Raw genomic sequence first — 12,355 nt, 5'->3', positions numbered from 1 at the left:
ACAAAATATGACATAAAACTGTGTAAATGCAACTCTGTGGTTAAGATTTAAAGGGGCTGATTCTCTCATTATCACTGGTATGAATCAGGTGTAATTCTATGGGAGTTACTCTGGCAACAAAGTTACTCTGGTATGAAACTGAGCGTATGTTTACACGGCAGTCAAAGGTGTGACTGCAGCAGACCTATGCTAGCTTTTACCTAGCCAATTTGAATAACAATAGCAGTGACAACTCAGCAGCACAGGTTGCAGCATGGGCTTCACAAGCCATGGCTAGAACTTAGGGTATGTACTTGAGCTGCTAGAGCTTCATTGCTAGGGTTATTGAAGCTCGCTTCGGCAAAGCGGGTGCTGCAGTCACACCTTTGACTGCAGCGTAGACATACCCGGAGTGAGAGGAAAATCAGGCCCTAAATGCACAAACATCAAGAAATTCAAGGTTATGGTTGTAGCTTGGCCCATCCATACATACACAGTAACTTGCATTACTGTGTATTGCTTTATTTTTACACCATACTATATTGGCATTATTACACATATTGCCATGGTATCCACCACTCTATTGTGCCAGATTTTCCAAACATCTCAGCTCCCATGCAGGGGTGCAAAATAAGCAGCTGGATAGTCAAGAGAGCTCAGCCTGTCAGGTACTTGGCTTTTCTGAAAATCTGGCCATAAGTGTCACAATGGAAGCTGCTGGCTTCTGAGCGTGTTGAAAGATCCTGCCTGTCACTCGGCCGATCTGGTCAGGGCTTTAAAAGGAAAAAGGAAGCTCAACTAAGGCCCTTTCAGATCCCTTCCTTCAGGGCTTGCTTTATTTCCAAAACCAAAACCCATCACCACAGTGTTTCTGACTCCTGAGATGTTATTGCAAGTCTCGTGATACTTGGTATAAAGCTCCAGCTCCTGCAGCCTTGGGAATACAGGACAATCCCAGCTTTCATTTAAAAGAAATAAAAGCTTCTATCCCTCATGGTTGCAGAGAAAAGATTAAAAACAGGACCCAGGTCGAAGGTTCAAAAACCATATGGTAAATAAAAAGAACCTCATGTTTATTTTTTATTTTTTTTTCAGACTTTCATGATTTCTCAGCCAGTCTTATGATTTCTGAGGCATGACTTTTGAATGCTTGAGTTTGGCAATACTGCAACCAGAACAAATCAACTCCAACTACTGGGTAATAACTAACTGAGGTCTTTCCAGCTTCAGCCAGCTGGGAGGAGAGAGGTCACATCCTTCTCTTTTCCTTTTATAGCCCTGCCCAAATTGGCCACCTGACAGACAGGAACCCAGTAACCCCTACATGCTGGAGCACCCTTACATCTTCTCACTGGCCTGTTTATGAGCCTAAAAGGGAACAGAGCTCTTTTGAAAATTTGTCCCCACATGTGCAATGTGGTAGTGTTAACAATATTGTAGGAAGTTTAACTTTGGAATTCCCTGACTCTCATGGATCTAAAATCTCTGCCATGATGCTGCACTGACATAAGTGTAATTTAATTTTTGTTTAAAAAAATTATTTTGATAGATCGCTCATTTAAATAAAGGCCAGTGCATTACATTTTTATTTGAATGTATATGTATGACAGCACCAGGATTATTTCTAGATATCCCTATATGTGTCTAGAACTCTAGATCTTGGTAAGTTTATTTATAAGGTAGTATTAAATACCGACTTCCAAACACTTCTCATTTAGTTATTCGATTGAAAATGAACTTTCTTCCTAGTGGCACTTGCCCCCATCTCTGCTGACATTCCCCCCTCCTCCCAATCCTCACCCCCGGTATTTCCCCTTCCGCCCACTCTTTTTCCAAGATCAATGTCACATCTTTCTTCAAACCACATTTAGGGCAGGAATGGCCTCTCGCTTCTTGTTTATCAACCATACCCACTTTTCTCCCATGAATCCCTGCTTTGGACCCACCTCTTTCACTTCACTTGCCAGAATTGAATTCTACATGGCCCTGTTCACTCTCCATCTTCTCTGTCTATTGCTCTTCTAAAAAAAGGAGGACTTGTGGCACCTTAGAGACTAACAAATTTATTTGAGCATAAGCTTTCGTGAGGTACAGCTCACTTCATCGGATGCATGCAGTAGAAAATACAGTGGGGAAATTTTATATACACAGAGAACATGTATCAATGGGTGTTACCATACACACTGGTAAGGTGGGCTATTACCAGCAGGAGAGAAAAAAAACCTTTTGCAGTAATAATCAAGGTGGGCCATTTCCAGCAGTTGACAAGAACGTGTGCGGAACAGTGGGGGCGGGGGGAAATAAACATGGGGAAATAGTTTTACTTTGTGTAATGACACATCCACTCCCAGTCTTCATTCAAGCCTAAGTTAATGGTGTTCAGTTTTCAAATTAATTCCAATTCAGCAGCCTCTCGTTGGAGTCTGTTTTTGAAGTTTTTTTGTTGAAGAATTACCACTTTTAGGTCTGTAATCGAGTGACCAGAGAGATTGAAGTGTTCTCCGACTGGTTTTTGAATGTTATAATTCTTGATGTCTGATTTGTGTCCATTTATTCTTTTACGTAGAGACTGTCCAGTTTGACCAATGTACGTGGCAGAGGGGCATTGCTGGCACATATCACATTGGTAGATGTGCAGGTGAATGAACCTCTGATAGTGTGGCTGAGGTGATTAGGCCCTATGATGGTGTCCCGTGAATAGATATGTGGACACAGTTGGCAATGGGCTTTGGTGCAAGGATAGGTTCTTGGGTTAGTGTTTTTGTTGTGTGGTGTCTGGTTGTTGGTGAGTATTTGCTTCAGGTTGGGGGGGCTGTCTGTAAGCAAGGACTGGCCTGTCTCCCAAGATCTGTGAGAGTGATGGGTCGTCCTTCAGGATAGGTTGTAGATCCTTGATGATGCGTTGGAGAGGTTTTAGTTGGGGGCTGAAGGTGATGGCTAGTGGCGTTCTGTTGTTTTATTTGTTGGGCCTGTCCTGTAGTAGGTGACTTCTGGGTACTCTCCTGGCTCTGTCAATCTGTTTCTTCACTTCAGCAGGTGGGTATTGTAGTTGTAAGAACGCTTGACCTACTGACCGCTATGCCTACCTACATGCCTCCAGCTTTCATCCAGACCACACCACACGATCCATTGTCTACAGCCAAGCTCTACGATACAACCGCATTTGCTCCAACCCCTCAGACAGAGACAAACACCTACAAGATCTCTATCAAGCGTTCTTACAACTACAATACCCACCTGCTGCATGAGTTTGTCAGGCCCGTGGTGACAGCTGTTTGTGAAGATCAGGGGGCCCTTTGCCAAGGGGTGCTGGTGTCACAGTCAGCTTGGGGTGGCTCACAGTATGGGGCTGGGCACTGAGGCTGGTGGGGCAGGTAACACTCACTGGTCTGGGGGGTAGGTGGTGCTGGGATGGGGCAGGGGCAGGTACCTGTCAGTCTCCAGCACTCGGGCCGCGCCAGGGCCAGCAGCCTCTTCATCTCGGAGTCTCCCCCGTTTGCCTGGGGACCACTCCTCCTCTCAGGCTCCCCGGCCGCTGCCGCCGCGGCCACCCGGGAGGACGCGGGCGGGGGGCGCTGCCGTGGAGGAGACGCAAGGGGCCAGGCTCGGCTGGGGCCCCTCACCTGCCAGCCGAAAGCAGCAGGAACCGGGCGCCGCTCGGGGGGGAGCCAGGCGGCCCGAGCCCAGGGCAGCCGCAGCCTTCGCAGCAGCAGGGACAGGCGGGGAGTGTAGGTGCCCTGGGCTCGGGCCGCCCAGCTCCCCCCAGCGGTGCCCGGTTCCTGCTGCTCTCGGCCGGCAGGTGAGGGGCCCCAGCCGAGCCTGGCCCCTTGCGTCTCCTCCACGGCGGCGCCCCCGCCCACGTCCTCCCGGGTGGCCACGGCGGCAGCGGCCAGGGAGCCTGAGGAGGAGGAGTGGCCCCCGGGCAAACGGGGGAGACTCCGAGGTGAAGAGGCTGCTGCCCTGGCGCAGCCCGAGCGCTGGAGACTGACGGGTACCTGCCCCTAAGCAATAGGGTAAAAAAAAATTGGGGGCACCACTTTTTGGCACCTGCCTAGTTCGCCTACTGGTTACACCGGCCCTGGAAACAGGCTTTTGTTTAGTCTAGTTTTAAGACAGACTGTTCCACAGACCAATACATCTCCCTATCAGAAGCTAATTTCACATACACTCTCCATTGAAATTAGTTCCTCAAAAACACATTGGAGAGAAGTCAAAAGCCATCATTTCTCCACAGTGCTGCAAGTGGGGTTTACATCCATACAAATCTCTGTCCTAGGCACTGATATGACACCTAACATCGGGGTGTGGAATATAGATTTAAGGCAGGCAAGTAAATATTGAACTGCTTTGTTCTTGCCATCCCAGGGTTCAGCTGCTTTAGATTATTTTTATATTATTGTTTTGGTCTAGTGGGCTGAACACAGGACTGCGAATCAGGAGATGTCGGTTCTATTCCTGACTCTGCTGGTGACTCATTGTGCCTCAGTCGCCCGTTCTGTAACAAGAGGATGATAATACTAATACACTTTTGGAAAGCTTTTTGAGATTGGCAATTGAAAAGCATGGGAACCTGACCGGGTTGGCTTCTAGGAGCTTCTGCAATATAAATGAACAACAACAACGACAGAGCTGGTAGAAAATTTTCTAGTGGAACAGTTTTCCATCAAGAAAATGACATTTCATCAAACCAAAACTTCTCACGGGAATGTATCAATGTCAATGAAAATTCATTTTGGAAATATTTTTGAAAAAAAAAAAAAGTTTCAGTAAGGTGAAAACTTTCGGTTTCAATATTTTCAGATGTTTTGATTTTTCATTTCACAATTTCTTTTATTTTCATGTTACTAAAAATTGTATAACTGTCATAATCCAAAATGAAATGTTTTGATCGATCAAAAATTATTTTCTTTTGTGGTGGGAAGGAAGAAATTTTGTTTCAAGTGAAAATGTGAACTTTTTTGTTTTTGTTCCAATTCAGATTGAAACAAATCTTGAAATCACAGAATTCCGCACGAAATGGAAATCCCTGTTCCCACACAACTCTAAATAATAATATGCCACTATATTGAGATATGTATATGCAACCCCCACACATATATTCCTACACTCATACACTATATATTAATAGACACACATGCTTCCTATTCAACAAAGTTGCTATGCAACAGTCTACTACAGATCCCTCCACAGAACCTTCACATTAGCAGATTTCCGCAGCTCTGTGCAGTCTGTGATGACTCTTTTCAAATTAAGAATCAGTGACCATAAATTTGAGGTAGAGACTGGGAGACACATAGTACAGTGCAAAAGGACCGTGCAACCAATGTGACAGCAGAGTGAATTGAAGAGACATTTTGTGCTCCAATGTCAAAAATATGATGGAGTAAGAGATATTTCCTCAAATTATCAGACATGATTAAAGACTTTCCATTAAAAAGCAGTTAGGAAAAACTGCATTACCCTGAGAGGATGGGAAGAAAAGAGATGACAGAGATGACATTTTATATAGCAACCTACCACTGAATCAGAAATGGACAATAATAACCAAAGGATGTGGAAAAATACCCCAAACCCAGTGTGAAGACCTACCGTGAGCAGATTGTAACTACCTTTAACAGAGACCTGAAGGGTCTTTCTCCTCTTTACACTTTGTTAGCTTGCATAGCTTGTCATGCCAATACAGTGTTACTGAATTAAATCGAACGGTTATAGGACCACAACAGCCTATCATTTCTGTTTCATGCACCTTCAGACAAAACCCTGACAGGCAGCATTCATAAGGCTAAAGGCAGGAATGTGAGAGAGAAGCATGAATGCTAATGCATGGGTGAAACATACAGTATTATAAAAACTGGGCTTCTCGTATTTTGTCCAGTCTAATTTAAAAATTATGTAGGAGTTGCCAGACTGGCTCTGACCCTGGGCCCATCCAGTCCAGAGTCCTGTCTTTGACAGTGGCCAGCACCAGATGTTTCAGATGAAGGTATAAGAAACTTCTATTCCCCAGTAGTTTAGAGATTGGCTCAAACCCTGAATCATGAAGTTTAATGTCTCTTCCAAAACTTGTTATCTTTAACTATGATAATTCTGGATATTCTTAACATCCATACAAATGTCTAATCTCCTTTTGAATCTTGCTAAGTTTTGGCCTCAATGACTTCTTGGGGTAGTGAATTCCATGGTCTAATTATGGATTGTGTGAAAAAGTATTTCCTTTTAATTTCATTGAATGTCCCCTTGTTCTTGTGTTAACAGAAGTTCCCGATCTACTTTGTCTGTACCATTCATTATTTTATATACTTCTATCATGTCATATACAACCAACGGGGCTTCCACCACTTTCCTTGAGAGACTATTCCATGGCTCACCAGATCTCAGAATAAGGAAGTTCTTCCTGTTATTCCTTCTAAATTTCTTCTTTAGTAATTTCATCCCATCACTCTAAGTTATAGCCCAGGCAGCACACCAAAAAATCTGTTCTCTTTCGTGTTTACACACATCAATTATTTGTTGTTATCATGTCCATCCTGTTTAGAAATCCCTGCTTAGCCAAGCTAGACCTATTTCACTTTTTAAAAATCTTCCTTCATCAATCAAATCCCTCCAGCTTCCTGATCATTATGGTTGCTCTTCTATGAATTCCTTCTAATATATTCTGGTAGTACGGTGCCATGATTTGAAAACAATGTTCTAGATAAGGCCATGTAGAGGGGGAATATTAGGAACACAGGACTGGAAGAGACCTCCTGGGTCATCGAGTCCACTTCCCTGCTACCACAGGCAACCCAGTCATATAATCCCATTCATAAACATATCAAGCCTCATTTTAAGACTAGTTAGGTTGCTTGCCCCAGTACTTCTATTGGAAGGCTGGTCCAGAATCTTACTCCTTTGATGATTAGAAACCTTCTTCTAATTTCTAGTCTAGATTTACTCTTGGCATATGAAGCCCAAAGTTATAACAACCTTGTATGCTGCCATTGCACGTTGCAAACTCATCTCTTCTTTGCTGCCTGCTCTCACTCCCATGGGCAGGAATTTTCAGAAGAATTCAACACCCATGACTGGGAAGAGAGTTTCCAAAGAACTCAGTTCTCTGGGAGGCACCAAAACACATAGCCAGATTTTCAAAAGAGCTCAGCCCACTGGGTGCACATTGGGTGCTGAGCTCTTTTGAAAGTCTGGCCCCTATTTAGTTGTCTAAACGCGGCACTAAGCTCTTTTGAAAACGTGGCCCTGTGTCTATCTCACCACGGCAACTTCCCAGAGTCCTCCTCCCTCACATTGAATACTTGTGTTTCAGATCATTCCCTCCAGTTTTCTCCTTTTGTTACTTTCTGCCCAGGTGTCTACTCTCTCTCCATCCCTTTGTATTATTTCTCTGTCCTGCCTAGTGTCTGCAACTCCTCCAGTTTTACTATCGTCTGCAAATCTCCTTGATGTGCTTTGCTCGTTCTTCCACATCATTAATGAAGAATTTTAAGAAGACATTCAATAAGATTTCTGACAAAAGGGCCTATCGGTGATATTGGCTGTACCTCACTAGACACTTGCTTCCACCTCAGCACATTCCCATTTATCATTAGCCTTTGTTTACAGCCTTTTAGCCAGTTTTCACTCCACAGGACAGTCTTCCTATCCAAGGAAATTTATTTTTTCATTTAATAATGAAAGTGCCTCTTCATCCAGAACTACTGCACATATAACCATATATCTATGTAGACAGACAGAGATATAAATGTCTGATAGCAGAACAGAAACTAAAACAGTGTTAGTTCTACACGGACACTGCTATAGTGAAGAGAAGTAGAGTTTAGAAGAGGGACCAGTGTAGGGAAGAAATGCATAGAGGTGGCTGTATGGCAAGTTATTGGGCTCTATAAAGGGGTAAGTGGGTGAAATTCTATGGCCTGTGTTATGCAGGAGGTCAGACTAGATGATTACAGTGGTCCCCTCTGGCTTTAACATCTCTGAATCTAGTCTCTGTGGGCCCAATTCTGATCTCACATTGGTTTTTCCCAGGTGTAATTGCATTGATTCTAGTGGAGTTACTCCTTATTTACACTGGCATAAGAGAGAGAAGAATGCAGGGCTTCATTTTGATCTGTCCAGCTTTGTTTTTAGTTCTGGGCCCCAATAATTAAAATTTCCTTGGCACACATCCTCAGGAGACAGCCTGTCAACTGGGTTTCTTTCATTTAGTTTCTTGCCTGCTCTCACCTGTAATAAACTTCCCCTCAGCTCTGGAGAAGGGAATGAAGCCACTGAGGTAAGGAATGGGATTGGCCTCAGCACTGTGGGAGAACCCTAAGGAGGTCTTGGTCATTGTCGATAGCCTGATAAAAGTGGGAGCCGGGGGCATTAAAGGGGGAAGATGAAAGACACTTCTTGTTATATGGTAAGGAAGAAAAACCCAGTATAAAACCTAGGGAGAAATGGAAGAAATTCTGAAAGTGCCACAATGTCTTATGTGACAGCTGTTTTCACTGAGCAAGGCATGACCTGAAATACCAAACAGACAGAGTGGGACAAATTCATTGCTGGTGTAACTCCACTGACTTCAATGGCATGAAATTGGCCCACTGCATCAAATTCATTCCCCTGTTATAACCAGCATGATACCTGTGCCATATACAGGGGATACTTCCTGTAGTGACATGGGCAATCCTTGTCTACCTTACTGTGCTCTATAGTTATCAAAACTGAATCAAGAAAGAGGAGATGCAGAGGAAGAGGGAAAAGGGAAAGGAAGAGAGGTGGGGCGTAATAAAGAATTGACACACAGGTAAGAGGCTAGTTTCTGTTTCCCAGCCCCTGCCTCATGAGATGGGGCAGGGTTACAAAAGATTATACCCCGGGGTCAGTGTCCATTGACTGCAGGGGAAAGAAGGAAAGAGAGAAGTGTCATATGAACCCAGCAGATACGTAGCTGGATCCTGTGTATGGTACCCCTCCTCACCCCTTTCCCTCCACGGTGAAATTAACACCAAGATGGGCCCGTTTCTCAGATCTGAGCCAAACCAGCAGGGAAGCCATTTAGCTGGGCCAGGGAGCTGTAGAAAGCTGATTGTGCCTCCAGGTTCAGGCTCGGCCCATCAGATCTTGACAGCTCAATCCCCAGCAGAGCTCACAGCCCTGACTCATACATGCTGCATATACACAGAGCTGCAGAGGTGGGAACCAGAATAAGAGGGAAAAGAGAAAGTGCGCAGCAAGGAATAGATAAAATACGCCATTGTTGTTCACCCCCACGCAGAGCTGGGCTGGTGTATTTTTAAATGAGAGGAAACTGAAGAGCGGTGCAGAAGGTAGTAGAGATCAACCCCCTCACTCCCGCTCCCACCTGATCTCACGGCTCATCCATCCCCCACCACACACCTCCCCATGTCTCTACAGGCGGTCTCACCTCTTCCGTATGCTTACGTGAGACAAAAAAAAATTCTTGCTTTATTACCAACTCCCAGCTCCAGCACTTTGGTTATCAATTGGGCACTATAGACAGAACGACTCCACGTGTAGCCCGACTGTTCACACACTCCCCACAATGCAGCCAGGCAGTCTTTGCACAGCCCTTTGAGAAGACGGGTTTTTTGGAGGGTGGGAGGGGGGTGGTTGGAGACAAAATGAAGGCTAGGCTGAGAATCTCAGGTACACAGGAATTTAGCCTACACCTGGATTGGAACGAGGGCTCTGTGTCCCATTCTCCCAACATCCCTGAGTTCTTCAGGACTCACCACCAAACTGAGGCTAGATTGGTGACTCAGAACTGGAGGGCTAAGTACCCCAAACCTATTAGCCAGTTCTTGAGCCAGCCAATGGCCCACCAGCTGAGACTGGAATCTAGGGGCCCTGGTTTTGGTGATCTGCACAGAGTATACATGCATAACTGTCTTATAGGCTACAAGGTCAATCCAGCTACCTAGAGGTCCAGGGTGGGACAATCAATGGGGGAAGAGATCCCAGACATAGCAGCAGAGCAATGAATAAAAACAACACAGACAACGGTGAAGTGCAGATGAAATGGGGTGCCAGTGAGAGGGAAGAACGACTTACTAGGCACCCGGTTGATGGCTTTGAGGGGCCTCAGGACACGGACAGTACGGATTGCAGACAAGTTAATGTTTTGCAGATCCAGGGAATATTCCACCATCCTGCAACAGGAGAGACAGAGAGTGAGTTTAAAACATTCCAAGACTCAGTTTGAGCGACAGGTATGACACCAGCAGGAGGAAGTGAGGGGTACCCAGGATGAGAGGGCAGGGCTGTTCACGGCCTCCATGCAGTGCAAAAACCTTTCAGCGCATCCGTGCTTTTCCATCCGGCTGGTGGGGAAAGCGTTAAAAACAAGGGGTACTAATGAACCCATGAACACATTGATAATATGCTAATGTGCTCCCCACTGAGGCTGGAGAGGCAGAGGAAATGAATGACAGCTGGCTTGACAAAGCACAGGGTGCATTTTTATTCAAGAGTTTCTGGCAACAGTATAAGTCCTGAGAGTGGAGCTGGAGTCCTCGGGAGCCCTACAAGAGCAGAACTCAAGTCCCCAGAACCCCAAGGTAGAAAATTCAGCCCTTCAATCCATACGTTTTGGAATGGAAAAGAGAGAGAGAGCAGCAGTGACAGGCCACCAGGCTCCAACTCAGCGGGCTGCAATGACCCCAGCCTGGCACTTACCTGTGGCAACTGTCAAGAAGGGAAAAGGCTGTGCAAGAACGGACAAGGGGATGGTGGCAGAACAGCACGCACCCCACAGGTGACCCCTGCAGAGAGAGATGGGCTGGAGTTCACTGGCAGCTGAACACTCTGGAGCACAGCAGCCACCTTCCCTTCCCAGATGGTGCAGCTGGACTTACTGTGACATACACATCCATGGATACCCATAGCAAGGATCTAATCAAGGGTCCTTATAGCACTGGACAGGGTCCACGAGCAGCAGGAGTGATCACATCTCAGCTGTACGTCACTCCTGTTGGACACCATCCTCAGGGGAGTGTCCTTATTTTATGATATATACTGGATCTGTGTTTTTTTAAACTTGCAACCTACGCAACGAGTTCTCTCCCCAAATAACCTTGAGAACTGAGTAGCTGTAAGTAATGCATTGGCTTGAACCCACCCCTGCCAGTCAGACAAACATTAAGGAAACATTCCTTTTTTTTAATATGCGGGGAGGAGAGGAAACATGGGCCTTATAAGGCACTTACTTGTAAGAGGATCTCAAAGCACTTTACACACGTTAATGAATTTAGGCTCATGACCCCTCTGGAAGGTAGGCAAGTATTATGATTCCCAATTTACATGAAGGGAAACTGAGGCACACAGCAGTGAAGTGACTGGCCTCAGGTTGGCCACTGAGTCAGTGGCAGACTCAGGAATAGAACCCAGATCTTCTGAATCGTTCTCCTCATCATTAACCACAAGGCCACGAAAAAAAAGGTGACATTCTCTTGCTGTTTCGAGATGCACAGGAGAGGAATAGGAGAATCTTCTCCTTTCGGCTGCATCTACTCCAAAACCAGAAACGCTTGCTTAACATGCGGCACTTGTCATATACAGAGGCCTTAGGACCTCAGGGCTGTCTATTCAGCACCTTTCACCAGCACCAAATCCACTTTATATTAAAATACCAAGTTGCTTTGTCTCAGTTCTTTTGAGCATTGTGACCCCGCTACCCGGATTGATCCCTGCAATCCATCACCTTATTTCCCACCACCACCACCACCAGCACCACCACCACCACCAAAGGACATGAAAAGCAGGTGTCTATCTAAACTTTTCTATCTAAACTTTTCACAAAAGGACTTGTCGGAGTGATAGATTTTCAGACAAAATGGGGTAAACCTGTCGAGGTGTTGTGATTATTTTTTTTCTCTCTCTCTCTTTTTCCCACCGCTCTGTTCTCTCTCATACTTTTAGAGTAATTGAGTGAAATAATTCTTTTCCTGAAATGCAGCGGTGTTGATCTATCCCCCTGGAGCTGTCAGCTCCACACACAGTGAACACGGAGAGAGAGAGAGAGAAGGGATTTTGCGCAGATAATCAAAATATTCATAAAGGAGACACAATCAGCCCACAGAAAGCATGAATGATGGACAGGGATTGAGGATGTGAACAGCAGTTGGGGAAGGATATACGGCAATACACACACACACGCTTGTATATGTGCTTGCAGACATACAAGCAGGCACGCAAAGACACAGGCCTCCACACAGAGTTATACACTTGCAGATGTTCTTTTCTCCCACTTCCCATGAGTACACTAGAGGGAAAAGGTGGGTGAGGTAATATCTTTTATTGGACCGACTTCTGCTGGAGCTCGAAAGCTTGTCTCTTTCATCAACAGAAGTTGGTCCAATAAAATACATTATTTAAC

At 45.3% G+C, this 12,355-nt stretch overlaps 1 protein-coding gene across 1 annotated transcript in view; it reads right to left on the bottom strand.

Moving 5' to 3' along the window:
* CACNA1I (calcium voltage-gated channel subunit alpha1 I) overlaps positions 1-12,355 on the bottom strand; it is a 124,953-nt gene that overhangs the window by 87,387 nt on the left and 25,211 nt on the right. The window contains exon 3 of the mRNA XM_043543708.1: positions 10,033-10,130. Coding sequence (XP_043399643.1) covers positions 10,033-10,130 — 98 coding nt within the window. The remainder of the gene's footprint in view (positions 1-10,032; positions 10,131-12,355) is intronic.

The sequence above is a fragment of the Chelonia mydas genome, chromosome 1 (genome assembly GCF_015237465.2).
Source record: "Chelonia mydas isolate rCheMyd1 chromosome 1, rCheMyd1.pri.v2, whole genome shotgun sequence".
NCBI lineage: Eukaryota > Metazoa > Chordata > Testudines > Cheloniidae > Chelonia > Chelonia mydas.
The sequence above is the reverse complement of the archived record's forward strand: the minus strand, read 5'-3'. Positions and strand labels throughout refer to the sequence as shown.